Source organism: Fusarium graminearum, chromosome 4 (genome assembly GCF_000240135.3).
Source record: "Fusarium graminearum PH-1 chromosome 4, whole genome shotgun sequence".
NCBI classification, from domain to species: domain Eukaryota; kingdom Fungi; phylum Ascomycota; class Sordariomycetes; order Hypocreales; family Nectriaceae; genus Fusarium; species Fusarium graminearum.
The window spans coordinates 119,965-147,775 of record NC_026477.1 but is presented as its reverse complement, the minus strand read 5'-3'; the positions used below and the strand labels follow the sequence as shown (position 1 = coordinate 147,775).

The following is a 27,811-nucleotide window of genomic DNA, read 5'->3' as shown; positions in this document are numbered from 1 at the left end:
ACTCAAGCTGTATCCACTTGTATCCATTGCTGGACCTTCAAGCTTTCGTCTACTAGACTTAACTAAGGCCTCGAGTCTGCCATTGCATCTCTTCAGTATATATCCTTTCTCCAGGCAGGTAGCAGTGATAATAGCATGCTGCCGACCTTGCTATTGGCATCTGTCTAGCTCTAGGCCTATCTCTCACATACCAGACTTACAGCAAGAGCATTATCAAGGGCTAAGACTGTTAAATAGGTAGCGTAGCTGGAAAAACCTTGCATTACGATTATATATAGGTATTAATGAAATATCTCAAAGCTGTATATTCACTCAAGCTATATCTGCTTACTTGAATAACCTTATTCTTAATCTCAACAGAATGAACCAAGTTCTTAATTCTGCCATGTTATCTGTTAAAGAGAATGTTTCCCGGGAAGATCGTAGCGACGGTGGTTTACTGTCACCTTCCTGTGTTCGACCTGCACTAGACTCAGAACAATAGCAATAATAAGAATTATAACTCTGCAAAACGGGTTATACAGTTAGAAAGACCTTGCATTATGCTTATATATAGGTATGAATAAAGGATCTTAAGGCTATATTTTCACTTGAGCCATTTCTACGTATACTTACTTGAGTAACTTTAGGGTTAAACTTATTGAAGCAAACCAAGTTCTCAATTCTGCTATAGTATCTATTCAAGGGAACTTTTCTTAGGTAGATAGTAGCGATGGCAGTCTGTTATCAGCCTTGTCATTAGCAACCTTTCCATGTTTAACCTGGCTTGCGCACACCAGACTCAGAGTCAACAACCGGAAGTGTCATCACTGAAAATAGCACAGCAGGTGCCACAACTAGAATAACCTTACCTTGTTTTTACACTGTGACGATCAAGGTTACTGAAATAATCCTCATGTGTCACCACCAGTGTCACCAGGACAGGCTTTCGCTCGAGTATCTCCAAAAGCGTCAGCAGCCAGTAGGCAGCAGAAACGCCAGACTGCGAAGCCTTAGGGCATAATAATAAAGCCTACTCTAAGAAGCATAAGATGATCTAATAGTTTCGTCTCTTATGCCCCTAGCGGCTAATCTTTATAGCGCCCTGAGTAATAGTTATAGGACCCGTCATGTTGCCTCATCACATAACGTCTAGTCCTGTTCGCCAAATATGACGGTGTGGCTTGTTATGCTCATCTTAGGTCTGTGACTCGTTAAACTTATGCATAAGATCCTTACATTGCCCTCTCTCAGCTAACACTGGACAAATGCACCATATTGTCATCTGCTACATTCTGTGTAACTCTGCAACCCTGCCTTGAACAACCAACTCAGCTACAAGTTGACGGTCTAATAAGTTTCAACCGGTGCTCGATGCATATCATACATACTACTCATAGGTAAAGACGATGGTTTGCAGAATGTACATGTCTTTCGTTGGCGTGACGTGAGTGTTTACAAGCCATCTTTCCACAAACCGACTGATCACTCAGCTAAACGCTCCATGATACAAGGACTCCATAATCTAAACGGACTATACGAACATAACTAAAACTGCACAAAGACGTGCCTGAACTCATCCATCGAGATTTGAGACAACAGGGCTTGATGTCTTCTCCTTGCCCGAGTAATCTTCCCCATCGACACTCACTCCATCTCTTCCAACGACACCAGAGCTTTCCTCATCAGATGCTCTCGAATCTATGGATGAGCCCTCATAGCCGTTCCGCATGAGTTGAGGGTTCCTTCGAGACCACCACAGCAGTCCAAGTTGCACAAAAACAGACCCAAACGAGAACGCAGTTGTGAGCGGGAATCCGATCGGATACTGCGGCGCGTCAGAAACCCTAAAGGCACGAAGAGGAATAGTCGCATGCCCAATATAGACGATCATGACTGTCAAAGCAACAACGATGGATCGTGCTTCAGGCTCCTTTCGCATCAACTCAGCGAACCACGCCATCAGGGCTGGACTTCCTGCGTTGACAGCGTAGGTCATGAAGTAGAACCCCATGACGACCTTGTTGTCCGATGGCCAGGCACAGAGAACACTCAGCATGACACCCAGCATAAAGGCACAGCCTGAACTGATCTGCCATCTCCAGTGCTTCCAGTCCGACAGGCCGTTGAGGATCAGGTTGGTGCAGATCTGAATCGCATAGCCACCCAACGGAAGGATGTTGACTTGGTATGTGCTGTAGATTTGGTTGCCCGCACTGTCCTTGAGACTTTCGATGTACAGGACAAAGTACGCGTTTGCTCGATGTGCCCATGCGTTCATGACAAATGCACAGAGAAAGAAGAAAGTAACAGGGTGAGTAATCAGCTTGCGCAACTTTTGCTTCAGAACCGAAGTCGGGATCAGCTTTGATGTTTTGGCGCCAAAGTCTCCCATGCGCTCACGAGAGAGTCTCTTCTCATCTTCCGTCAACCACTTCGCACGAGTGTACGCAGGCGTATCCGGAATGACAAAGAACCCCACGATTCCCTGAGCGATGGTGATGACCCCCGAAACGATAAACAACCACTGCCATCCCGCGATCCCGTGAGCGCCGTTCAAATTGCGGTATAGAGCTGCCTGCAGAGCGCCGAGAAACATGGCGCCTGCTACGTCGGATACGTTGAAGCAGGCGATCCGCAAGGCAAGCTCCTTGGGAGTGTACCAGTTGAAGATGAGAGACACAACGCTGGGCCAGAAGACGGCGGAGAAGAGACCGAGGAAGAAGCGAAGGACGTAGACTGTGGTTGCGCTTTTGGCTTGGCAGGTTCTGCACGGCAGTGAGCTTCATGCGTAGGTAAGTTTCAGGTTTGCTGCTTACACCAAGACGAAAAGTCCCCAGATAATTTCACAAGTCGGAAGGAAGATAGAAGGCCGGACCTATCAGAGTCAGTATACTGCCGGATGGATCCATGAGATGATTGCACTCACCCTCGTCTGGGCCAGTTGCCCGGGAACAAGCCCAATGGCATACCCTATGGAGAAAAAGGTATTGAACATGACCAGCTCATTTCCATACAAGCCCAGCGCCTCTCGCATTCCGGAAACATAAGCCTGTGTGGTAGCGGACTGGTCCATCTCCTTCATGATACCAGCGATGAACGTCCACGTGAGGAGAAGGCAGTCAAGTTTGAGGATCAAGACATGTCGTGGGTTCTTGAAATAGGGGATGATGCTGGATATGTGCTTGAAGATGCCCGTCTGAGGAGGATGTGAAGTCATATCCTGGGTTGTCGTTGAGTCCATGTGTGCTGGTGTTTCGGAAGTAGTAGTCGCCATTGTCTCGACTCGTTTTGCCACTTGCGACAAAGGCGTGAAGAGTGCGAATCAAGATAATAATGATGCCGAGTAAAAAAAAAACATCAAGATGAAACAGGAGTTATATACAAGGGCCCTTTCGCACCCTGTCTTTCGCGTCGCCATCCCGGTAACATCTTGTGCCTCTGAATCGGCCTCGCAGCGATAGCGGATCAAGATAGGCATTTAGCGGGCCACTCAAGGCTCGCGTCATTTGCAACGCAAAGAACGACATGGGAGGAGGATCATCCCAGACAGGTAATATCCGTCGGACCAAACCCCGATATCAGACTGGGAATGTTTAAGCTTAATTGTTACATCGCGACGATCGATACCTGATTGTAGTAATCTTTTATTCTGCAGCGGAAGGATCGCGCTGCATGATCTGGATGAGGAGTTTTATCGTTGCCCCCCAACAGCTCTGTAATGACCTTCCTGAGATAAGATACACGATAAGATACACGTGTCGATAAGATACGCGATATCGATAAGATTGTATCGCTGATAAGATCACTCTGTCTACACGTTGATGTACGTGCCTAAGGAACAAAGATGATTGTGTATAGTATGAAACGATCTGTCTTAGTTCTTCTCAAAATTCATCCTTTCTTCTTTACTTCTACCTACCCTTATTATTATTTTTACTGGCCTGCGGATAAACCTGCTGCAATGCAAGTGAGTAAAATGCTATGATTGGCTGACTGGTCTTCAGCAACTCCTGGACATATCACACAGAGAACAACGCATACTAAACGAAAGAAGCAATAAAGATGTCTGGGTGACATTGATGAACCTGTTCCACATTGATTGTTTTTTTCTTTCAACTGACGATTAAAGACTTTAATCAGTCTCGCTAACAACGAACCAGACGCAGCGTCAATAGATGGGCTACGTATTGTAAGTTTTGTCCATGTAAGGACAAATCGAGTCTGGCATTAGCCTTTGACGAACTGACACCCCTGTGATAGAGAAAGGCGGGCAGGATTGGCACAAGATTCAGATTCTTGTATACCTAGGTAGAGCGCCATTCTGTAAAGGTCATCTTGGTGCACTTCGAAATATCATGTACACGATGCTTCTGAGCAGTCTTGCGATACAGTGCATAGTGAGTTTATCTAGTTAAAGACAGCCAGACTAGAAAAAGACAAAGGTAAACAAAAAACTGCTACCGATCGTCTTGGGTTTCCCATAGAGCCCCGATAGATACCCATGACAGGATGCATTCTTGGCTTGTCTGAATATCATACTGTCGAAGTGTCGCGTCCTTTTCCTCCTCTGTTCTAGCTAAATTGATATAGTTGTCAAGCCACTCCGTTATGCTCCAATACTCCCAAATATCACCCGGAATGATGGCCCTGGCGGCATTCACGAAAGCCTCGCAACCCTGAGGTACCCCCGGGTCGAAGTCACATCGGAAGACGGTTGATGATTGGTTCACTAACTGCACGATGGCATTCTTGAAATCATCATCCAAAGTGAACCTGCCCCGCAATACTTCCACCTGGCTATCTGTAAGAGGTTGCAATAGGCCCTCTGCCAAACACTTGGGCCAGGCCTGATCCCTCGCAATGCAATAATGGACTCTTTGCTGAAAGATATCTGTGCCAACTTTGGGGTTGTCATCCGTTTCGAGTAGCAAAGTCAACGACCCAACAGGAATACCTTCATTAGACGCACCGGCAGCGTTTAAAAGCCAGCGGGATAAATTGGGTATGAGGGTTTCGTAATGGAGACTTCAGTTCATAGTGTCGTACAATACCTCCCATACGGCGGTAGCAACGTGGCAAACAGTGTGGAGGGTATTGATGATATCGATACGGCGTTGTATCTGAAGCGCAGGGTTTTTTTTTTTTCATTTTTTTTTTTTTTTTTCAAAAATGGCATCAACCCGTAACCGTGGAGTGACATATCGTTCACGGACGCAGAGTCCTCATGGAGAACTATTGTGCGGATTGACGTCCTTTGAGTGGTTGAAAGCAGACCAATGAATCGAATGGCAGATGCAGCGGCAGAGAATCTGATCTTCTTGCGTATACGAAACTCGAAATCGAATGGAAGATCGTCGTCATCGAATTCTGGTGGGCCAAGGCTGAGGGGATTCTCTTCGTAAATCCAAGTGTCAGGAAGCTTCCGTGCAAAATCAGGGATTCCAAGACGATCCATAGCGCTTGCAACCTGAGACCGTGAAGGGATAGCCCAAGTTTCGAATCGGAGACCCAAAAAGTCATGTGCAGGGTATTTGCTTCTCCAATGTGGTAAGCACGTGAAAACGTGATCGCCAAATTCTTCTGGGTACTCCTCTGCGATGAGTTGTAGGCGATGAGTCAAACACTGGCGAACTTCCCCAGAGTACTTGTCCCATCGCCGTAAGCCACGGTCCACCAGGCCTAGGTACCAGCGGTGGCCGTCCCTGGTCGAGGTTGCGCTATACCTAACACAATTATTTACAGAACCATAGCCCTCGTACTCATATCGATTGTTTGGTAGAATGCAGTCAATATTCCACTCAAAGAATTCATCGACAAACTGGCATGCAGCAGGTCGGAAACGGACTTGGGATGTGTTATCATCGCCAGTGTCCCAGACGCGAAAGTGAAAGGCTCGTTCAATTTCAAGCTTGGAACGGAAGTTGGGAAACTTCTTCTCCAATTGCATGTGCATCTCTGGGGCGATGAGATGAGCAAGATGTAGCACGATGTCTTGCTGCAGAACATAATAATATGTAGCTACAAGATTGAAGCATCCAGCTAAACTGCGCCAGTCCTCACGATAGAGAGTTGAGAATTGAATCATATTGACAGCAAGATGGAGGCTCTTGCAGTCATTGGCAATCGAGCGGCATGTGTAGATGAGAGAGAGGTCGATCGGGGTGTTTTCAATCGTTCTTAGCTTATCTGACTGGCCATTTTAGACGTAACCGCCTGTGATTGCGAAGTATTCGCAAAAGATTTGTCGTCGTATCTCTGCAGGGAGATCCGTGATCCGTCGTCCAGTAGACAGAGGGTAAATGCTAAGAGAGAGACTATGCGTTGATGAACGAAGGATGGAGAATAGTCGAAGTTTGGTGTAGGCAGTGGAATATGGTTTTATGTTTACAGAATATAAGTCATCATTCACCAGTCAGCCAATAGAACTAAGACAAGTGCAGCACAAAAAAACTCAAAATCAACACCGTACCACATGCATGCGCAGTAACAGGAGGGTTTTGTAACCAAAACATTCTGTTTTATTTTATATATCCTTAAATTGAATTCCGACCCTTCTCAATCCACTTCAATTGTCTCAGCAATGAGAAGCCATATGAATCAAATACCCAAATGTATCATACCAAGGGTCCCCATTCCAGATGATGGCAGCAAGTCCATGCTATGCCTAAGGATGTCAAGTTACTTACAACTAGTACCCTTCGGCTAGGGGATCTGACTTCTGCTTCTGTGTGAGGAGGCTGCAAATGGAGAGCTGGGTGAAGAGATGAATGACGAATATGACCAGGAAGACGAGGTGGAGAGGAATCGTCTCTTTGAAGAGCTGAAACTGTGGATGGAGCAACAAGAAATACTTGTTTCGGGCATGCTATACACCCTTGCCCAGACAAAGTTCCTCTCGGCTGTAGACTGCCTGCATAGGAAGGCTAGACCTGACTATAGTGTCTGGAAGAAGCTAACCTCCCATTGTTGTATTATAGGTAACAAAATACTTATTTGATCGCCAGAGCCCTAAAAATTGACTTGTTTGATGTTCAGTATTTTTCTCTTTTCGTGATGAATGGACTGTGCCTTATTGCCAGAGGACGGAATAGGTGTAGATCGGATTGGTAATCAGGAATGAAAGGCATGTTGAAGTAAATAATGCACTAGATTGACAAGAGAACTCAGGAAAGCGTGGCTGGTATAGACGTTGGCGTACCGGTTGATGAGAAGGAACAAGAAGTACATACAGGAAACGAGTTGATGATCGAGTTTGACTTTGGAGTTCGGAGTGAATACGCATTTGGAATTTATCCGAGTGGGTACTATGGGTCGCAGTATCCGGACTCCGATGCTGGTGTGGGTCATGCTAGGATTCCGCACAATTTTGCCGTTACATCCATCCAACGGTTGCCAGGCGCGGTACCCCGCAAATCTGCCGATCAACACTGATGTCATCCAAATTGAATATATGGAGATTGAGGCAGGTGAATCAGGCAATCCGCAGGTCAGTGTTTAACATCGTAGCGAAAGCGAATGCTGCAACTGTGGAATTGGACGACTCTGTTGAAATTTAAACACGAATGGTCCATTAATGAAATGTCGCAGAATAATTGTCCTGCACAGAGAATTAATCCTCACCAAAGACACCGGTAAACAACCTGCGCTCGCTGATCCTGCGAGCCCATGTCAATTAGCAGGGACCGGAACATATCTTCCAACTCTATGCGGAAACGGCTTGTTACTGAATCTCTACTTTCAAATGTTTAGACAGACAAGCCAGTACAGAAATGGAGTTAGTTCCCACTGCGTATTTGAGATTTCAACATCGATTTAAATCGAGGTATTATTCCGTTCGCCCCAGTGCACAGCTGTAATAGAGTCCATTCAGCCTGGATATTAGTTGTTAGAGTCTGTTACAATAACATGGCTTGGATTATTTCCAGGATGACTCGCTTATCATATTCCGATAATTAGACTCTGACGCTAACAAAACTTTATTTACTACATCCCAGTGTGAGGTGCTAATCACGTTAATGCTGCGGCTTAAGCTCAGCCCCACCAGGGTTCTATTGTCTTTAGCAGGTAGCAATATCAGAGGCCTCAAATTTAATATGCGTCACTGCAATTGAAAAGCATTTACATATCATAGAAGGAATTAACCAAAAAAATGATTTTCAACCACTCGTTACCTTTCTGTATGCTTTAGACTTGACAACTGATAAATAAACTTCTTGTACTAACTTGTCTGACTTACTACTACCTTCGCGCTTCCCATGACAATGAGGTATGACTGTTTAATGTCGGGATATGCGCGGTAGTCTGCAAGAATATTAGTGCACAGCTGTGATCTAACTGGTAAGTTGAGTCAATGGAGATTCTCGAAGCCTCGCATCCATATCTGTCCCAGACGATCTTAAAAGCTGACGAATTTTATGTTTGTGACAGTAGCAAATCATTCTGCTAACCCAATGCAAGGTCTACAGACCTAAGGAAGCGCAATGAAGCAGTGGAATGTTGGTTTATGTATGCAGTTGATGGAATTGCAAGCTTTGACACATAGCCCTTTAACTGGCTATGGTCTCCACTAAAAAGAAGTGTCAATTTTAATCTGCTACATTGTTAAACATTCGCTCCATTTGCCTCAGATTGAGAAACTAGAATAATGAATAACAGAGAGTATTTTAAGCACGGGAGGATCTAATAATAAGGGCCTAGTAACGAAGTTCTCACAAGGTTAGTGTGCAGTCTTTGACAGGCTAATTTTCGAGTTCGAGTCCTAGTGCAATTCTGCTAGACGGAATTAAACACTTATCTATTTGTTCTTTAATTACCATTCATTATCTGTAGTAATTATAAACTAGCATATATAAGATAATCATTATGCATATGACAATAGTGAGGAAGGGCTCAATTAAGTATCGTTACCTTAGTAACTATTGAATGTACTAAAGTGCCAGAAGTTACACAGGCACGCGTAAATTGGCACCTAAACTTGTGACAATTAAACCATCTACTTACATTTAAAGTAGATCTCACTTGTGGAAACAGATAGTTCTCACACCAGCAGCATGTTCCAGCTTTATATTAGCTGGTACCTAGATGAGATAGAGAGTGTATCTATATAGAAGAGACTATTAATAGCAAGGTAGTATTTAAACGGCACAGGTTTCGGGTCTTGTAGACATGCTACTACAGAATTTCAAAAAGAATTCTAACGGGTGGATATTTAATTGCTACTAGTGCATGCTAATGCAAGCCTGCCGCAGCTCCGAAAGTTTAAAAGCCGGGACACGGCAATCCGCGCATCTATGGAGCAGCAGCATTTATAGCCGTGCTATATCCTGGTGAGGTGATCTCCGGAGGATATTTTTAAAATATTTAAGTTTGTTGAGTCCACCCACTTAGGGCCATGTTGAGATACTTGCGTCTGTCATTTATGTACACATACTACGCACTTGAGCTATACCCAGTCGCAATAGTAAAAGAATAAATAGTCAGTCTTAAACTGTAGTAGGCTTTGTTCCTCTCGTGGTGGCGCATCCATCGACAAGCAGTGGTGTTGGGCATGTGAGTCTCTGAACGGTCTTTTCTAGAGTCCAATTATGTCTCAATGCCTTGGAGGTAAGGTCAATTAATGTAAGTGATTCTCAATGTGGGAACAAATTCATTTTACAGAACTTGATTGTTTTGCAGTCAGTCTATGGGTCCGAACACCATTGAACTCAACATGCTTACTGTAAGACTTTAATACCTGTTAGAATGGCCAAACGTACCATGTTGGATAGAGCGCAATCATGAGTGAGATGCAAGTAGACATGACATAGGAGCAACGATATGCGTCGCATCTTGCAGAGGCTGATGTTATGTAATTCTGGGTATAATGAGATCCAGCTTCGCAGTTTCTCCGCTAGGGTTGCTTAGGAAGGGCTATTGTCTCAGACCTTTTTGACGAACTAAATTAGTCTCGTCAAATTTGATGCAAAGTGATCGAAATCTGCTTCGACTTTCATCTAGTCACTTCTGCCAGGAACATCCCATGTCAATTTTTGTGCACTATTAATGCTGTACAAATGAGCTGAAGCTATCGTAACAGCTTGTGTATTTATCTACTTTACTATTGCCATATAGTGGCAAAGACCAGATTCATACACTAAGTTAATAACATCATAATAACGTTACAGTAACTCGTAAGTTGACGAAACGTTGCGTCCTGGTTGTCGGTTAACTCAAGGGACATAGCAAATTGCGTCAATGTATTGCTTTTGTGATAGCCACTGCATGAACGTCTCGTGCTTCATCATTGATGTCTGCCATAGCCTCGAAAAGAACCGCGGCGTGAGACAGGAGTGACTGGTCAATAATGTTGGGGGCAGATACCATACCCCCGTTGGAAGTCTGCTTAGTATACGTAAACTGAGAGATCTCTTCAGCAATTTAAATCAAGGTGCCTAGAGGCAATATTGGGAAGCTCATTCTTGAGGTTCTGCAGCACAAATACGACAATATTAGAGGAATTTTACAGTACGTAGGTATATGCCATACAATTCCACGATATTGAGAGACAGTGGCACGTTGGTAAAGAGAGGTAGAGGCAAGGTAACGTCAAGCATACTTGAATCGGGACAGACCATTCCTTTGCCAGGTACCTGACTTGGATAGCACAGAAGAGTGATCAATAAAGTAAGATCTAATAAAATTACCATAGTGTGAAACTACTGTCGTTCAATTACCTACAAATTTACGAGGTTTGTAAAAGAAACCTTTAGCTTCTTTATCGCTAAAGTGGATATCCGAAACATGTCATGTTGAGGGTCATGCCGAGACTACCTCAGCTTAGGTTCAGACTCAACGTGTACTCGAGAGCTTGAAGTAGGTTTCCGCTGTAACCCTCGTCTCTTTTCAATGTGCGATACTACAGCCCTCTGGGTATAATTTCGCTACTACTGAGGCCCTGGCAGTCAGAAAACAGTATGGCATGCAGTTCATGGAATGATGAACACTCTTTTCAGGGATGGAACCCACATCTGGTGTCCAACAGGTGATCAGATGGAGGAATGATGTAAGAGGCCTGCTTTGATTGAGCTTTGCGCTTGGGTGGCATGACTCAGTATGTTGGTGAAGGTGCTCTTTAAGGCACCTAGTGGATGAGAGTCCTATCTAACTCGTTGTTCTAATTTAGTCAGGGCTGACACTTGATTGTTACATAAATTGTCGAAACTAATCGCAGGGTTGATGGAAGATCAGCCTTGTTGCGCCAGCTCTGACAATGACTTACTTGACTGACGATTCCCTTTGAGTCTTGGAGGAAGTTTGATTGCCGTAACAGACTGCAAACAGCGAAATTCTTTACCTATATATGTGCGATCCTGTTGCAAGATGGAAATCTCATTCAATTACCAGGTATGATTTGAGACTGCAGGTCCGATGTCATCACAATACTATTGTTCCATCCTCAAAGCATTTATCACTTGTGAGATCTTGTGCTATAGTGAAATTCAAGGCAAGTACAAGTTGACTGACAGGGAAGCTTAATATTAATATCAATCTGTTGAATTGAGTTGAAGAAAGAAAGAAGAAGTGTACTCCGGAACATGTATGTCTCATAGGAATTTAGTATTGCATCAGAGTCGAGTAGCTCTTTGAGATCCAATTTCTGTGAATTGAAGCTATAAAGCGAAGTGGAAAGGTCGATATCATAGTTCAGAACTTGTGAGTCATCACCAAATGGTACAAGCCGTAATGTATTTGTTTCATCTTGTCAAATATGACAAGCGTTACCATCTCGTCATCCTGACGAGGTACTTTAGTGACATGGATCCAAAGGGTACTCTACAGCTACATAATGGTCGGGGACCATCGTTCGTCGCGTAGTCTAACTCTCCGTGATGCACACCATCAGCTTGTAACGCCACAATTGACTGGTAAGTAGTATATAATGTGATATTATGCCTTTCTATATTGATAAGGGCTTTATTGATGGTATAGTTTATATGAAGGTGCATGACTCACATTGCTTTAAATGTATATTAATCTACCCACATGATAACGATGCAGGCGTCCTAAGGGAAACGGGATAGATATTATTATTGGCTTCTTTATATTTGAGTGTTGATTCTATGCGTCCCGGGGAAGACATCCAATCACGCTATTGTAAGCAAGGTGAGTCCTAGATCTCAATCTGCTTCAAGACGACATTGATCTTCTGTGTTCTATCCAAGCCGCTAGAAAAATCAATTCAAAATGTAATAAACTTCAGAGGAAACCCATATGTGGTGACATCATGCCTTTGTGGAATTAAATTTGTATTCTTTAAGTCCTAGCCTCTACGACTAAAAACTGACACGTGAGAGATCGGAATCAGTTTTAGACCTTGTAAATCACAAGACATTGTGAAATTGGCCAGTGTGCATCACGAAGGCCTCAAGACTACCAGGGACCGGTAACACACGCTGGACGTATTGAAGGTCATGAGCCATTGCCAAGTACTGACTGTTAGGGCGGTAAAAGGTTAGCTTGGTTTCATATTCAGCTTGCTCAGGGCTAAACAAACCTCAGCAAAGTCAGATATCTTAGGTAAATAGAACGCAACTAGTAAAATGAACGCCCATGTTACAGTAGGAAACAGCCCGTTAACAGAGTTGTAGCTACTAGAAATATGAAATTACGGCTAAAGGTCAGTGGGACAAACCAAGCCACATGATATGGTCTAGGAATATCCCCGGCAGTGATCTTTAACCTAGCGTTTGAAGCTTATCTTGTCAGTGTACAGCTATGCTCTAAGAAAATACAAATCGTCTCACCATTAATAAAGACGCAAATCTTTTATTTAACTCCATCCATAAATAGAACGCATTGGATCCAGTGGAAACAGTTCAATAAGTACCTAAAGCTACATTCTGACTCGCGAGAAAGGACAAATGTAGATAAAAATATTCCGATAATAACTTAGAACTCGTGGCTGTAATTTTGTATCACCTTGCCTGTAGGCACCTAACTCCACGATCGCTCTACTCTTCACATAAAAGAGAGCAGCCTTGAAACTAAATGTTTCCATATTCTCATATCTATAGTAGGACAAGGCGACAGTAAGATCTATGCCGGTAGCTCATGAACTGTCTTTCGCTGAAGGACCCTCGCATTTGACTCCACAAGCACACTTCCAGGACCGGCGTCAACTTCTGCGAGTGCAGGGTTGAACGTTGTGGTACTTTTATCCCTCTTCTCGCATTCATTGTTATTAATCTTGGCCTTCCCGTTCACCGATGCTCTCCTGCGACGAAACCACCACCAACAGAGACCTAGTAGACCAATAATAACAACTACTCCTCCAACAACACCGCCAGCTATCGCTGCAACAGGGGTCTTGCGACGGCTAACATGCGGACCGTCTGTGACTGAGAATTGTCGCCCTTCGAGGTTACAACAGTTTGATCCTCTTGAGTCACTCCAACAACAATAGTCCTTGGACGAGCACTGTCTGAGTGGCTCTGCACCCCCTGTATTAACTGCCGACGATTAGCGGAATGTCATGTAACATTCTTTGCGAAAGGTTACCTACCTCTCAGACAAATATCAGGGCAATTGTCCCAATTCTTATTGGTGCAGCCACCGCGGTACATAACTCCAGTCTCTTTAGTATCGGACTGTAAACACAAGCCATTTTCCAGACATTTATCGCCATTCCCGAAATCGCAGCAGGTCGAGTAAGCCGTGATCTTGGAGCTACATGGCTTGTAACCAGGACTCGTCTCGAAGGTCTTTGTTTTATCGCCGAAGAAGTAGCAAACTTGAGCAAGACCGTGTTGGGAAAATAAAATTAAGAGGTAGCGCTCGTTCATCTTCATTGTTAGAATGATCCTGAAGTAGGACAGACCTGAAATGCCAAACGATGCAAGTAAGACATCGAGTTACTGGTACAATTCTGATCGAAAGCCTGCGCAGAAAGGTGAAGAAGAGAACATGGCGATTACAAGATCAAGTGGCTATACGAAGGATACAAATAATTTAAATTATTATGCCACATCACCGGTGGCTGTAATGACGTCAAAGTAGAAGAAAATCAAGATACAGTCTAAGGTGGGAACATGAATATTTTATCCATGTTATGGATGGCAGTTCAATGTTACTGGTCCCTGACTTCGGTCTTGGTGTCAGCGAATTAAATATCACCTTACAGATGAGTGTTTGGTTGAGAGTCGCCTTGTTCTGTCCCAGCGGCCTGTAATACCATAACAGGAAGCTTTTGGCCCCCACGACCCGGTGTGCCAAGAGAAACAAATACGAAATAGATAGCGGGGGTTGGGACGTACGTATTGTATTAATCTTCCTGATTGGCGGTGTAGATAGCTTCTTGCGGGTAACCAACTGACAGTACATCAATTATATTCTCTTACTTAGTACCCTGAAATTCCCGTTGGATTTTATCAATCGTAGGGGTAAGTCACTATAAGCCCCATGCTTAGTCACTATGCTATGTCAAATTCGGGTTACTTTATTCCGGCTGCTTTGCACACTTCTTGTGAGACTATGCATATTGAAACGTGGCAAGCCATCCATGACTACACTTGCACTTCTTCTACCTAATTGCTTCCAGACGTAGCACAGTTCAGAGACAGAACCAAATCCTCTCAACTTCTCCTGGCTTTTACAGTTTTCACAGTAATGCCTAGGCACTAATCGACTCACAGTTTGTAGATCACCAAGAGAAACGTCTCCAGTCAGCGACTAATTGAATCCTATTGAGATGTATATTGATATTAGCCACCGTTGTCAATAGTTCTTAGTAAAGGTCAGCAATGAGAGTACTTATAAGTAGAAACCGAGATATCAGCCCCAGTGGAGGCTGTCTTGTTAATATTTTCTCTAAATCATTTCGACTTGCTAACTGACCTCAAAATTTACTGATGTTGATTTAATTAAGCTATAACTCATCTTGCAATGCGCCTCTTGACATAAAGCTGGACTCATTCAATTGTGTGGAAATGCGCGGTATTAGTCTCCAGAACCGTTTGGGACATACCAACCTGAGCTGGTCCAACTAAGGTCAACGTTGAAAGCACAACACTGAGTGCCTGGAAAGGTAACATTGTAGTGAAAACTTGTTGTTCAATTGAAGACAGTCTGGCTGCCATGAAGATTACATACTAGCTATCCTCTTTACCACTTGGGCTTCTGGAAAGCCTTCTCGGTCAACTTGACAACAAACGAACCACGCTCAATGGTGTTGATGAAGATGTATCCCGACTTGAAGAAAGCATACGAAGACCAAGTTCCAACAAACGCAACACTGCCACCACCGGAAAGGCTATCATCCTCAGGGTAGATGTCGAACCAAGCAGCCTCGTAGACTCCAGCTCCGGTGGGGTCAGAGGGAATGGATCGACCGTCGAGAACCCGAAGACCGGCGCCGTAGTGAGACTGGTAGATGTAACTGTCCTTGACATACTGGTTGTGGTCGATGGACTTGGTGGGATGCTTGAAGAGACCGGTCTGCTTGGGGTTCTCAAGGTCGCGGATGTCCCAGATGAAAGTAACGGGGAAGCCGTCAGATCCTGGGCCGGCACCGTTTTGCTCATCAAGCTCGTCATCCAAGACAAGGAACTCTTGGTTCTGTGTGTCGAGAACCCAACCCTGATGGGTATAAGAAGCACCCTCGTAGGAGATACGAGAGATGATGTTGGTGACGTTGGCCTTGTCAGTGACATCGTAAATGGTGAGAGTGTCCTCGTTGTAGCCATAGCAGATGTCACGGCCCTGGTAGCGCTCGTCAGGTCCACGGTAGACAATGCACTGCGCATCATGGACATATCCATCACCCTTGGCGCATCCAAGAGACTTGGGGTTAGAAGGATCAGTCAGATCAAAGAAGTTCAGACCAGAAGCACAGTTCTTGTCGTCTCGCGGCTGAGCGCCAACAGCTACGGCATACTTGAGCTCCTCGTTGACGACAACGTTGTGAGCGCGACCAACAGGAAGAAGGGCGCTGAAGTGACTGGTCAGGTCCTTCTTGGCGTCAAAGGTGACAGGCTTCTTGGGGTCGATCTTCAACAGCTTGGTAAAATCGAAGATCTGGATACCATGACCGACGGCCTCAGAGCCAATGATGACGTAGTTCTTGTAGGCACGAATCTCGCGCCACTGGGAGGGCACAGAGTACTGAGGGAGGCGACCGAGGTAGACTAGCTGACCCTTCTTGGTGATCTCGGCGAAAGCAGTGCCGTCGTATTGGCCGATGGCGACAAACTCACGACCGTCATCGGAAGTCCATCCCCAGGAAGAGGAGCCTCGACCTCCGGTGCTGCCGAGGTCGGCGTGACTCAAGAAAGAGTACAAGTCGGCCTAGATGCGTGTCAGCAAGTGCAAGTGAGTAGGATATTGGAGGTAACTGACGTTGTGGCAGGCAAAAGTGTTCTTGGCATCGCCCTTGATGGCTTCGGCAAAACCTCGGACACACTTGGTATAACCAAGCTTGGGGTACTGCTCGCTGGCGAAGGCACCAGCGGCCTCTTGCTTCTCCCACACGGCCTAGAGAATGTCAGTCGACAAATTGCAAATGCGTTTGGTCAAAAAGCATACCTGCTTGCTGGCCATGAGTTTGTTGTGAATCACTCCAGTGTCATAGAGTCTCTGGGCCTTGTCCTCATTGACCTTCATCTCCTTAGCTTGAGCATAGGAACTGAAAGCGGCAAGAGCGCCGAGAAGAAGAGTCGACTTGACCATCGTGGAGGAGCACTAGGGGTGTGTGGTCGAGAGAGATGGAATGGATGAAGTCAAGTATCACGGTAATGGCTCGAGGGAGGGTTCTCCATTTTATCCTCGACGGACAATACATCTGGTTGAGATACTTTTGGTACCTTGATAGATCTCCATCGCTTCCGTCTCGTATATTGTCCGTATCCACCTTACTGTTTAGTCTCCTAGCCGAGGAACAATATGCACATTCGCGCCTAGAGGTCTACCTATAAAGCCAATTAGATGTTATGTAGGGTTACAATCCGTTCATTGCCTATTCTTGGCGACGGTGACGGCATTTTCATGTCTGCCGGATGGATCCCAGATCTGGAAGGTGAAGAGACAGGGGTACCTTGTTATCAGAGCCTCTTTGCGGCTGATAAGCTCAGATAAGGGGGATAAACAAACAATGCAACTCAAGACTAACAGTGATAGCCCAAATAAGGATGCTGGTTCTTTGCTTGTTCAGTCTAGGAACTATATGCGGGAAAAAGTGCAGTCCACTGCAACACAAGAGAACAATGTCTCACAAAAGTCCTTGAAGAAAAGCAACTCGATAACGTTCAACTGAACGAAACGGTATGGTTGGCGTTGTAGAGTCACAATCAAGATGGAAGGTCTGGGCAGGTGGACCTGCAGAATGATACCAATACTGATTAGGTAGGTCAATCCAGTTAAGCTTATTGGCTGTAGACGCTTGTAGTCCGTGTTCGGACATTTCGCCGATAATCTTGATAATCTTATCGGGAAGCTTAAAGACGCGATGCGACCCTGGGAGACTTGGCATTGCAAAAGGTCTTGGGTTGATTGGATGGAGAATAAATTTGCAATACCGATTGGCGACAGTTCTGCCGCTTTTGATCTTATTCTAAGGAACCAATGTTCACATATACATCATTTGACCATTGTGCGTGCGTCCATATCAAAAGCACGCGACTAATATCCTCTAGTAAATGTACCTGAATCCTGGTTCTCTCAACTCTGGAGTTGCAGCCAAGTCGCCCTTGCCGTTCTCCTCCGCGACTGCATTCGCTTCGTTCTCGGCTCTGTCCAGCTTCTTGTTCTCCCACTTGTGGACGTAGCGCAGCATGAGAGCAAGCAGCGCGACAAGAACACAGATGGCTGTGTTGGCGCTACCACCTGGAATGTACTGTGGACCATCGCTGCTGGGGTACATGTATGACCCATATATACTTGCTGTGTTGCCAATCATGTTACAGATGGCGATGGTCGCAGAGCGTTTAACCAGAGGGCGGGGAAACGAGTTGGCCACCCATGAGACAATGATTTGATCTGTAAAGACAAAGTCAGAAACGACACAATTATATGCAGTGAAAAAAAAACTCACAAGATGATACAGCGCCCATTGGCATGAGGAACATGGCAAAGAATCGCGCTCCAACTACTGCGGTGGCTGTTGCGATTGCATTGCCAATTGCTGCGACAAGCATGAGACAAATAATATGCAGCGATCTGTCATTTGTCTTGGCCGAGCTCAAAGTAACACAAACCGACAAAAGGAATGTCGCAAACTATTCGCATCAATTAGCAGTGACTTGCACAGAAATTGGGGTTGGTAACTCACCCATGCTGGAGCTGTAAGCCACAGCGTAACAATTTTGCCATAACCAAGCGTCCCCACAATGGTGGGGAAGAAATACTGGAATGTCTGAGAGATGAGACTGACGTGTTGGAGAAGGACAAAAAGGTAGAGTCGATAATCTCGCACTGCCATCTTGACACCATCCCAGACCGTGCTTTCTCCGTAAGCATCGACTTCGTTGATATCTTGAGCCAGTCTCCATGCGGCGAATGCGCGTTCCTCCTCGGTCAACCATTTTGTGGTGTGAGGATAGTTGGGAAGGATAAACATGGCGATCAGAGAAAAGCCAATGGCTGCTACACCCTCCTACATAGTCATCATATTAGTAGACATTCATCACTTGTAGAGTAACGAAACTTACGATGATGAACAGCCATCTCCAGCCTGCTTTGCCATGCGCGCCATCCATATCACCCAGGATGGCTGCACCAAGAACACCACCAAACATATTCGCAAGCGCATTTCCCGAGTACAGCCATGCAATTCGTCGCGTGAGCTCAGCACGGGTATACCAAGAACTCATCAAAAACACCGCACCCGGAAAGAACGGCGCCTCGACGAAACCGAGAAAGAATCGGATGACGATAAGATGTGAAAACTTTTGCGCAGCAGCGTTGCACGTCGACACAACACCCCAAAGGCAGCATGAAGCGCTGAGATATAATGACGGTCGCAAACGTGTGAGAATCAGGTTCGAAGGTAATTGCATGAGTAGGTAGCCGACGAAGAAGATGGATGTAGCGAGGTTGAAGTCTGTGCCTGACATTCCCAAGTCTTGTTCGAGGGAGCCTTGACGGGCTTGGGCGAGGTTGGAGCGATCGAGGAAGTTGAGGAGGTACATTATGACCAGAGTGGGCATTAAACGTGTGTCGACTTTGCGGAGAAGTTTCTTTTCAAAGTCTAGTCGCCATTCTTCGGTCTGGGACGGGAAGTTGAAGTTGTCGAGATTCTGCTCTTGACCAGCCGGTGAGGGGTCGCCTTCGTCCATCTGGACGGATGGTTTCGCGTTGTCCATATTGGAGTCTGAAATGGACAATTGAGGGGTGTCGTTGGTTGATAGCGCAGCTATCTCAGTTGTTAAAGAATGTGAGAAGAGGGCAGAGATGCCAAGTAGGATAAAACGTCAAGCTTTCAGCTCCAGCGTCATCCCAAGACGTTATTTAAAGAGAAAGTCACTTCTCCTCACGCCATGCAGCATGAAGTCAGAAAACGGCAAAAACGGCAGTAGACTCGGTATTGAGATGCCCCGAGACTCTCGACAACCAGGCCATTCCATTCGTCAATGGCCACGGGATCATCGCAAGATGTAACATGAGGATGTGCTCCGGACCAAAGGCAACCAAGATCATCGAGTTGGTGATGCAGATCCCTTCCCCGCAATGGGCATCGCTTACCCCGCGTTGTGCTGGATTTGGTATGGCTCTGGGGTAATTCGACAGGGTCAATGACTCGAGAGCGAGAATTGACTTTATCCGCTTCTCAACGAGTGGTCAAGAAAACATGCTTATTGCAAAGGTCGGGAGATGAATGCGACCGAAAACAATTCGTCGTTCAAGGCCGCCATTCATCGCCGTTTGGCTGGCTCTTTTAAATTCCACTGATGGTTTCTTTTCGTGATGCTGACATGACACGACTGGGGAACCCTGGCAAGTATCTCCGCAACCAATGTTCGTTGTTGTCGCGCAACAAGGCATGTGGTTGTGTTTTTACCGTCCAGTATCCACTAAATTACCTGGATGCGGAAAACCTTACATGCCTGATGAAACATTGCACAGTTCAACGTGACCTAAAAGTCAACAGTAAGATGAGCGTCGGGAATTTAAGCAACACGAATAAATACCGTCAATTCCTAATCTATATAGAATCAAATGACTCGGTATTTCCATCTTTTATTCTTCTTGATGCGAAAACATCTACAATCACTAAGCTGCTATAACTCAATCCTACTTGCTGTTCACAGCTCCGACAAACGAAGCCTGACCATTGCAACAGATCGCTAAGTCTCGCATCAATTCATCCCCAATGCAGCAATGAATTCGGTTGTCTCATGCATCAACCCCGGATATCCTGCATGAATAAAAACAGATATCCTCGGTACATTGTTGAGTGCAATGGTTACACCAGTATCCCAACAGGGTTACTCCGCACCGGACATGTCCCAGCGTGCATGACCGCGGAGACAGAATTGACTGCCGTGAATATGCCCGCTTTTACTCTACTGTTTATCACGAGAAGAACACGAACCCAAAGCTGCAGATGTTAGCATTTTTGACTGCCCATCATCCTGCCGCTTGTGAAAATACTTTGTTCTTCCCATCGAGTTTCTTTGAGATAATTCAGATAACCACCCAGAAACAAGATGATTGTATTACCGGAGAAGAAACCAGGAGCCTCGTAAGACAATGTGGAGAATCACACGAAAGTCATGGTTAGCCCAAGTAGGAACAATTCTTAAGTTCTTAGCCTGTGACATCGATGGGCGTTATTGTGCCAGCGGAACGGGAACATCGAATTGCTTATACTTATCTATAGACACATGAAGTTTCCGTCTTTTTGTCCGACGTGTTCCTGCAATTTTTAATTTGGTACATCTGGTGCATGCTCCAGAACGCAGATGATGTTGAACGTCGAGGAGATCACGTGAGAGCATCACGTAATCACTCACATCCAACGTCACTCATCAGTCTGCGGTCCTTAGTCTTTGATCTCTTATTAACGAATCCATCTTCTCGTGACTCTCGAATCTTAATTGATTGTTATTTTCTCAATTACTAGCCGAGTAATGATAGTTAAGGCCTTACAAGAAAAAAGAACCAGACCAAGGCAACTTTATACAGTATCCTGATCACAGCATTATCCTTCCGTGGACTGGCTCATAACCGCAGTTGTGATCCCGTACATACATAGAATGCTTCCTTGTGCCATTGATTTTCGAGACGTTTGATCTGTAATCACCCTATCAATGCAATAGAGTCTCGTTGAGTCAAACACATACGTCTTCGAGATATACAAGCTACTGGCGCATTCTGGGATAATATGATGTGATGAAAAGGCATTAGTGTGTCCTGTGCGTAAGCTCCTGGTGAAATACCAACCACAGACTGATATTCAGTTTTATAGTAACTCGTTTTCTCCGATATCTACCCCATCTCGCAAACTTTAAATTATTATTATCTGCTGAGACTAACATGCTTATGTAAGAACGAGATTGCTTCTTTAAACTTCACTTGCTATGACTCTTGACTACAGAATGATGAATCAAGTCAGTATTTGAATCTAACTTTCCTCACAGCGTTATCCCATCTGATGCATGAACAAAGCCTCAGCCAAATAACTAACCATACGTTAAACCATATCCAATATTAATCAAAATATCTCAGGTATATATCATGATGACGGAGACTCGTGGACTTGCGTGTTATAGAATGCCACTTCAGATCTTAGATGAACTGATGTTTTTTTTAATTGATATTGCTTCTTTATGTCGTCACCGGTCCATGAGTAACGTGTTTACTAGTATTGAGCTTGGAAGCCTCTGGCTCTATACGAACCGATCTGCCTATGCATCCTAATAGAGATATGCAGACAGAACAAAGAATCCCAGTAAAAATATAGTATCTCGGCCATCAAAGCGCTAAGTTGTCTTGGTACTACAAAATAATAATGACAGGTTACTGGTTGCCAGCCAGTTGGTGGTGTGTACATGAAGAATAGTTGAGGCAAGTAAGCTATATCTTTTGTGTAGCTTGCAACGAGATGCTATTTTCCTTCGCTCAACTGGTAAATATGATCTAATTTTTGGCTTTAACTTGCGGAAGACAAGGTATATCCAGGTATCAAGTTATCTAACGCGGCTCCATGGCGTTGAACGCAAAGGACATCACGTGTTCAACATCGTGATTGCTCAAAACATGACCTATTTCCTCTGTTTGCAGTCCTTTAAGTTGGATCTTGAATCAATTATCCATTCATCACTTTTACAATTCTTCAATGGAGAGACGACTGAGATTAGGCTTCTTGACGATATCAACCATTTCTTACTACTGCTACGAAGGGTTTTACTATCACCTTTTAGGGAACATACACCTGTTTCATATATTGATACTCTCTGACAATCCACTTGAATGCTATATCAACTTGCTGTCATTTCTCGAGTCCAAATAAATTCAATTATCATTGTCCATACGGAGCTTCATACACTCGCGATCTGACCGTCCATATCTCAAAGGCAAGTAGTGCTCTTAATCATACTGTAACTAGATAAAACTTATAATAATATATAGGAAGTTACTTACAATACAATACTAAAGGCTCTCAAGCTCGAACCATATCAAGTGGCTCAAGACGGTCTGGTCGCAGCGAGACACAATAGTGGCTAGGTTGTCGTAGTGGCGGTTGTAGATCTTGTAGTCGTGCTACCCTCAGTCTTGAGCTTAGCAGTCGCTGTTAATGTCTTACCCTCAGTGGCAAAGTTTGTACGTGTATGTGTACGAGCGAACTTTGCTATATTCTGGTCGAGTGGTACGGATAGCCTTTTCTGTGGCCTTTTTTGGAGTGCTCATTCATGAAAAGACAAGTGATAGTGAGTCCCTTGACTGTGATAGTATCACTCTTGATTCAAGTTTTTGCTATTAGAGTGAGTAAGCATGCTTCATTGCCAGTACCGCGGACTTGGAAACAGATGTCAGACGACAGGCTTGCAGCATGAACTCTTCCAGCTCGTCGTCAACTGCGATCGAAAGGGCCTCCTCGGGCAAGATGAGGTTTCCAATTGCCCTGCCTTATGTTAAAAAGAGTCAAAGTCCGGTCTTTGGCATGTATTGTATCACAAATGGCACACTTGACTTGTGTACAATCGGTCATATTTGCACATGAGACTATCCTGTCTAGTATACAGTACTGTCACAGATGAGCCGGGTTGATACTGAATGTCTGGTGAGTGCTGATAGACTATAGAATCGGAAACTATTGTGCTGGTTACAGTCTTTACTTCGGTAATTACATCGCTCAATATCAGTAGTATTGTCCATCACAGTAGTGGTGTTGACCTGGGGGAATGTCTTGGTGACAGTAACAGCAAGTGACATTGTCACAGTATCTAACGAGGCATCACACGGAATGGAATGAGACACGGCTTATCAGTTTTGATAACACACTTAGTTGTCTTTCGCATGACTGGACGACGTTGAATGATCTTCGTTTTTTTAGATGGCCATCTGAATGACCTTCGTGCTGGCATACTGTGGTGGCGTGCGTAATTCCAGACTACAAAGGCTCTCAAAATGGGTTATCATGATTCAATAGCTTGTTTTCTGTACCGAACCGTCAATCTCCAACATAGCAATGTTCCACGACACGTCTTGACTTTATGACAACGGGTAGTTGATGGAGAAGTGGCAAAAATGACAGCAGCGAGAGGGTCAAAGAAAGTCTAGATTCCTATCGTCCAGTAACCAACACAGAGGGTAAATAAGGCAAATCCAGCTAATCCGAGACGTAGGGGTCTCGCCATCTTTTGAACTTGGGTTATTGGCTGATGTTTCCATGTGTGCTGAATTGAGAGCAAACTATCGATTTGACCCAAGACTTCATTGGTCGGTAATGGGGTTCTTTGCAAGTGCACTATTAATTACAGTGGACTTGAGTTAGTGGCTCAGCCAATCAGGCCACTGACCGCCGGGGGGTCGCCACTGTATTTTACAGCTGAGGACAGGGTACAGCACAAACTATTGGCAGTAGTCGCCTGTAATTATAGAGGAATAGTTCCGTAAACGAATCCACTTGTTGTGTTTCTTGCTTCCCAACTTATCGAATCCCTTTGAATCCCTGCTGGTAATTACAGCCGAGTTCCAAATGAACAGACATGTCAGTCTGGACTGGTCTTTTCGCTACAGGTAGCCGTTTTGTTGCCAGCCAAGTTACAAGACGCAATATTGTGGCTGCCCGCGTGGTTATAGATGATGGACGGTACTCGCCCCGTACCATTTACAGTTGAACCTTACTCAACCCCATCACGTATGCCACAATGGTTGCCCTCAAGTCAACTCTTCTCGTTATCCTCGCCCTCGGTAACGAGGCTTTTGCAGCCACTACCGGGGTAATCTGTGCTACAAAGTTGGGCACTGTCAGTGTCGCATCGAACAAGATCCCCCGGGCCACCGTTACAGTCAAAAACCAAATCACTGTTATCAAGAAGGTTATCCGCAAAGTCAATGTCATCGTTGTCCCTCAGCCGCGCACGACCACTGAGACCCAAATCTCAAAGACGACAGTGACCACGGATGCTGACCCTGATGTCGAGACAGCCATATCGACAATTACTGGTAAGAAGGAAGCCACTGAGGCCACTGACACGGTCAGATACTAACTTGGGTCAGACACACAAACAACGACGATAACACAATTCACTACGACAACTTCCACAACCGTCACGTCCACGACCGTCACCAGCTACTCTACCAGCACCATCAAAGCCCCCGACAACTTCAAATTCCTCCTCAACTCCGGCGGATATGTACCGAAGCTCAAAGGCCGCGGTGCCAAGCCGATCTTACCTCGTGGCACCAGCTCGCAGTACCCTCAGCGAGTGGACTGCACCAAGAGTGTTCCCTCAACTACGATCAAGACTGTCAGCACTACAGCCAAGGGCGTTCGTGTTACCCTACAGCCCAAGACGAAGACAAAGGTTGTTGTGAAAACAGAGACCGTCACCTCAACCAACTACCCTCCCAAGGTGACAAAGACAAATACCATCACTGTCTCGACTACAGTCACTGTGCATGATACAGTTACGCGACAAGCTATTGCTACTGATACAGGTACGACCCATCACTATCACTTATAGACACAAGCGTCAGAAACTAATATAACACAGTTACCGTCCAGACCATCCTGCCGGCCGATCCCTATTACGAAGCGTGTGGCTCAGATGCCTTCCTGAAGACTGCAAATGGTGACAATTCGGTCAATCTAGCCACACCCTTCTCGACGTCTTACACCCAGCAGTACTACTTCAGCGCAGACACCATGAGCCCGTATTTATGCTGTGTCCAGTGTATGAAGAACCCCAAGTGCTTCATGAGCCAAACGTATAGCGGCAGTATAACTTGCTACAACTATCTATCAACGACTATCGATAACGCCTGTCCCAGTGGACAGATCCAATGGACTTCCTACTACGGCAGTACAGGTCCGGCATTTTACACATATGCGAATGGTCCTTGCGGTTTCATGAACAACATTGGCTTACAAGGTTGATCGTGGACTTTGGCATAACAGAACGTATCTCAAGCTGGACAACAGAGACCTCAGCTTCATAACACACTTAATAGAACTCCAGGACTTGTGAGATTAGTGATAAAATCGGAATGTGCTCCTCATTATTCGAGGCATTTGGTTTATGTTTATACACATTGATAGATCATGAACAAGACATTTAAACACAAACCACTCTGTCCGAGATCACTGTATATGAAGCCGTATTACCTTGTAGCGCTCTTGAAGATGTCCAGATATTGCAAAATGCTTCGAAGTCACTGTAGTTACTCTCTATCGCAAACAACGACGGGGAGCAGTCATCTTGGCAGGACCTGGGAGTCCAAGTGACTTAGAACTTGGTGTAGAACAACGTGATAAATGGCCATGTCGATGGGGAAGAGAACCATTACAGAACAGAGTCTCTCCAGAAGCAAAAGTCTCTTTCAAGTCTTTAAAGCTCCAAGTTTAACCTTGGGGTGTTGTTTCCAAGCCTATATCTAAGATAACCATTGTGTTATTAGCATGATAAGAATTGATTTTTATCGCTACTATATCTCCGTATTTTAATATGATTGCTAATGCAATTGGCATGAAATCAAGAGCGATACAAGCTGCTAGACATGTCTTGCTGTTATATCTAATCTTATCTGATTGTGCTTATCAGTGCTTATCGCAGCTATCATATCTCATCTTATCTTATCAAATCTTATCGTCCATCCTTATCGCATCTTGTGTCATCAGAAAACGAAACAACTTCCGTCCATCAATTATCTCTCTGTCCATCGCTATGTAGCATTCCAGACCAATGCAGTCTTAAACAACTCATCACAAATGACTTCACATACCAAAAAGGTGCATCCGAACGAGACAAAAGATCAAAAAGCGGTATATACAAGTTACAAAATCGTCTTGACGTCCAAAAGAAGCCCAGACCGGAGACGGATAATTTTCTCGTTTCAGACCCTTCCGCGGAAAAAATACCATTTTTGTCTCAGGTTCAGCAACGTCCGCGCCCGACATGGAAATTACGGGCAATCGATTCCGAAATAACCGGAACATCCCAGCATGACCCAATTGCAGATTGAGCAAATGAGCCGCCTTTGTTTCAGCCTTTAGTCCCTAATATCGCCTGTCAATTTGCATCCCACCAAGCATCGTGCCCTCTTTATATATATCCCGTAGCTTGTCCTTGGCAGCTTGGCTTTTTTTTTGCTTAGCATTCTATTCACTTTCGATTCTTATTCTTTTTTTTTCATCCTTCCAATTCCACATTCATATTCATCATGCTTCGCCAAATTGCTCTTACTGCACTTTCTGTGCTTCCTCTCACGCTCGGCCAGGTCGCTGAGGATTTCGAGAGCGGTTGGGATCAGGTCGCTTGGCCTACATATGCACCTGACTGTGACCAGGGTGGAAAGGTTGTCCTTGACAAGACCACCGGTCACAGTGGTACCAACTCTATCAAGGTCACTGGTGGCCCCAATGGTTTCTGTGGTCACAAATTCTTTGGCACCGATGCCATTCCCAGTGGTGATGTCTATGTCAGAGCTTGGATGTAAGATAACTTGGTCGAGATTGTGCTATAGTCAGTTACTAACAACACTACAGGAAGTCTGAAAAGACCCTTGACGATTCTCACGTCACCTTCATCACCATGCCCGACGCAGCCCAGGGCAAGGGCAAGCACCTCCGCATCGGCGGCCAGAGCAAGATCCTCATGTACAACCACGAGTCCGACGACGCCACTCTTCCCGATCTCTCCCCCGAAGGCATCGCCGCCTCCAAGAACATCCCCGCCAACCAGTGGCAGTGCCTCGAGTACCACCTCTCCCCCGACGGCACCATCGCCACCTGGCTCAACGACAGCCCTGTCAAGGGTCTCGTCTACAAGCCCAACGACCCTGCGTCTTACAGCAACGGCTGGAAGAACAGCAAGCCCAAGCCCAAGATCCAGGGCGTCTACTTCGGCTGGGAGTCTTACAGCGGTGCTTCAAACACTTTCTGGTACGATGACATTGCTGTCAGCTCCAAGCGTATTGGATGCTCTACCAAGTAAGGGTATCTTGGGACGATTTTGAAGGAAGGAATGTATATAGGATTGGATTAGGACGTTGCCAGGTGCAACACTTCTTTGTATCTATTTTATCAGAGTATTTATCTGCCAAATACAAAACACGAATGCCGTTTTGTCTCTCATGAACGTCCATTACTAATTAACAACCGTGCACTATTCATGTCCAAAAGTAAGGTCCAATG

At 45.1% G+C, this 27,811-nt stretch overlaps 8 protein-coding genes across 8 annotated transcripts; 3 read left to right on the top strand and 5 right to left on the bottom strand.

The window, feature by feature from the left end:
- Positions 1–1,555: 1,555 nt before the first annotated feature.
- Positions 1,556–3,256, bottom strand: FGSG_06472 (uncharacterized protein; the record flags this gene model as incomplete). The annotated part of the gene is made up of 2 exons (XM_011327771.1): positions 1,556–2,762; positions 2,952–3,256. 2 exons carry the CDS (start codon positions 3,254–3,256, stop codon positions 1,556–1,558), a joined length of 1,512 nt encoding a protein of 503 aa, XP_011326073.1.
- A 1,183-nt stretch (positions 3,257–4,439) lies between these two features.
- FGSG_06471 (uncharacterized protein) lies at positions 4,440–6,067 on the bottom strand (the record flags this gene model as incomplete). The annotated part of the gene is made up of 3 exons (XM_011327770.1): positions 4,440–4,783; positions 5,029–5,102; positions 5,196–6,067. The coding sequence occupies 3 exons, from the start codon at positions 6,065–6,067 to the stop codon at positions 4,440–4,442; spliced, it is 1,290 nt and encodes a 429-aa protein (XP_011326072.1).
- Positions 6,068–6,745: 678 nt separating this feature from the next.
- FGSG_12923 (uncharacterized protein) lies at positions 6,746–7,413 on the top strand (the record flags this gene model as incomplete). Its single annotated transcript, XM_011327769.1, has 2 exons — positions 6,746–6,922; positions 7,132–7,413. The coding sequence occupies 2 exons, from the start codon at positions 6,746–6,748 to the stop codon at positions 7,411–7,413; spliced, it is 459 nt and encodes a 152-aa protein (XP_011326071.1).
- A 5,643-nt stretch (positions 7,414–13,056) lies between these two features.
- Positions 13,057–13,808, bottom strand: FGSG_06470 (uncharacterized protein; the record flags this gene model as incomplete). The annotated part of the gene is made up of 2 exons (XM_011327768.1): positions 13,057–13,469; positions 13,523–13,808. 2 exons carry the CDS (start codon positions 13,806–13,808, stop codon positions 13,057–13,059), a joined length of 699 nt encoding a protein of 232 aa, XP_011326070.1.
- Positions 13,809–15,051: 1,243 nt separating this feature from the next.
- Positions 15,052–16,683, bottom strand: FGSG_06469 (uncharacterized protein; the record flags this gene model as incomplete). The annotated part of the gene is made up of 3 exons (XM_011327767.1): positions 15,052–16,302; positions 16,354–16,488; positions 16,540–16,683. 3 exons carry the CDS (start codon positions 16,681–16,683, stop codon positions 15,121–15,123), a joined length of 1,461 nt encoding a protein of 486 aa, XP_011326069.1. The 3' UTR covers positions 15,052–15,120.
- Positions 16,684–17,641: 958 nt separating this feature from the next.
- FGSG_06468 (uncharacterized protein) lies at positions 17,642–19,313 on the bottom strand (the record flags this gene model as incomplete). The annotated part of the gene is made up of 4 exons (XM_011327766.1): positions 17,642–17,988; positions 18,044–18,227; positions 18,281–18,604; positions 18,660–19,313. The coding sequence occupies 4 exons, from the start codon at positions 19,311–19,313 to the stop codon at positions 17,642–17,644; spliced, it is 1,509 nt and encodes a 502-aa protein (XP_011326068.1).
- Positions 19,314–24,323: 5,010 nt separating this feature from the next.
- FGSG_06467 (uncharacterized protein) lies at positions 24,324–25,555 on the top strand (the record flags this gene model as incomplete). The annotated part of the gene is made up of 3 exons (XM_011327765.1): positions 24,324–24,621; positions 24,676–25,116; positions 25,173–25,555. The coding sequence occupies 3 exons, from the start codon at positions 24,324–24,326 to the stop codon at positions 25,553–25,555; spliced, it is 1,122 nt and encodes a 373-aa protein (XP_011326067.1).
- Positions 25,556–26,770: 1,215 nt separating this feature from the next.
- On the top strand, positions 26,771–27,611 carry FGSG_06466 (uncharacterized protein; the record flags this gene model as incomplete). The annotated part of the gene is made up of 2 exons (XM_011327764.1): positions 26,771–27,110; positions 27,164–27,611. The coding sequence occupies exons 1-2, from the start codon at positions 26,839–26,841 to the stop codon at positions 27,609–27,611; spliced, it is 720 nt and encodes a 239-aa protein (XP_011326066.1). The 5' UTR covers positions 26,771–26,838.
- Positions 27,612–27,811: the final 200 nt, after the last annotated feature.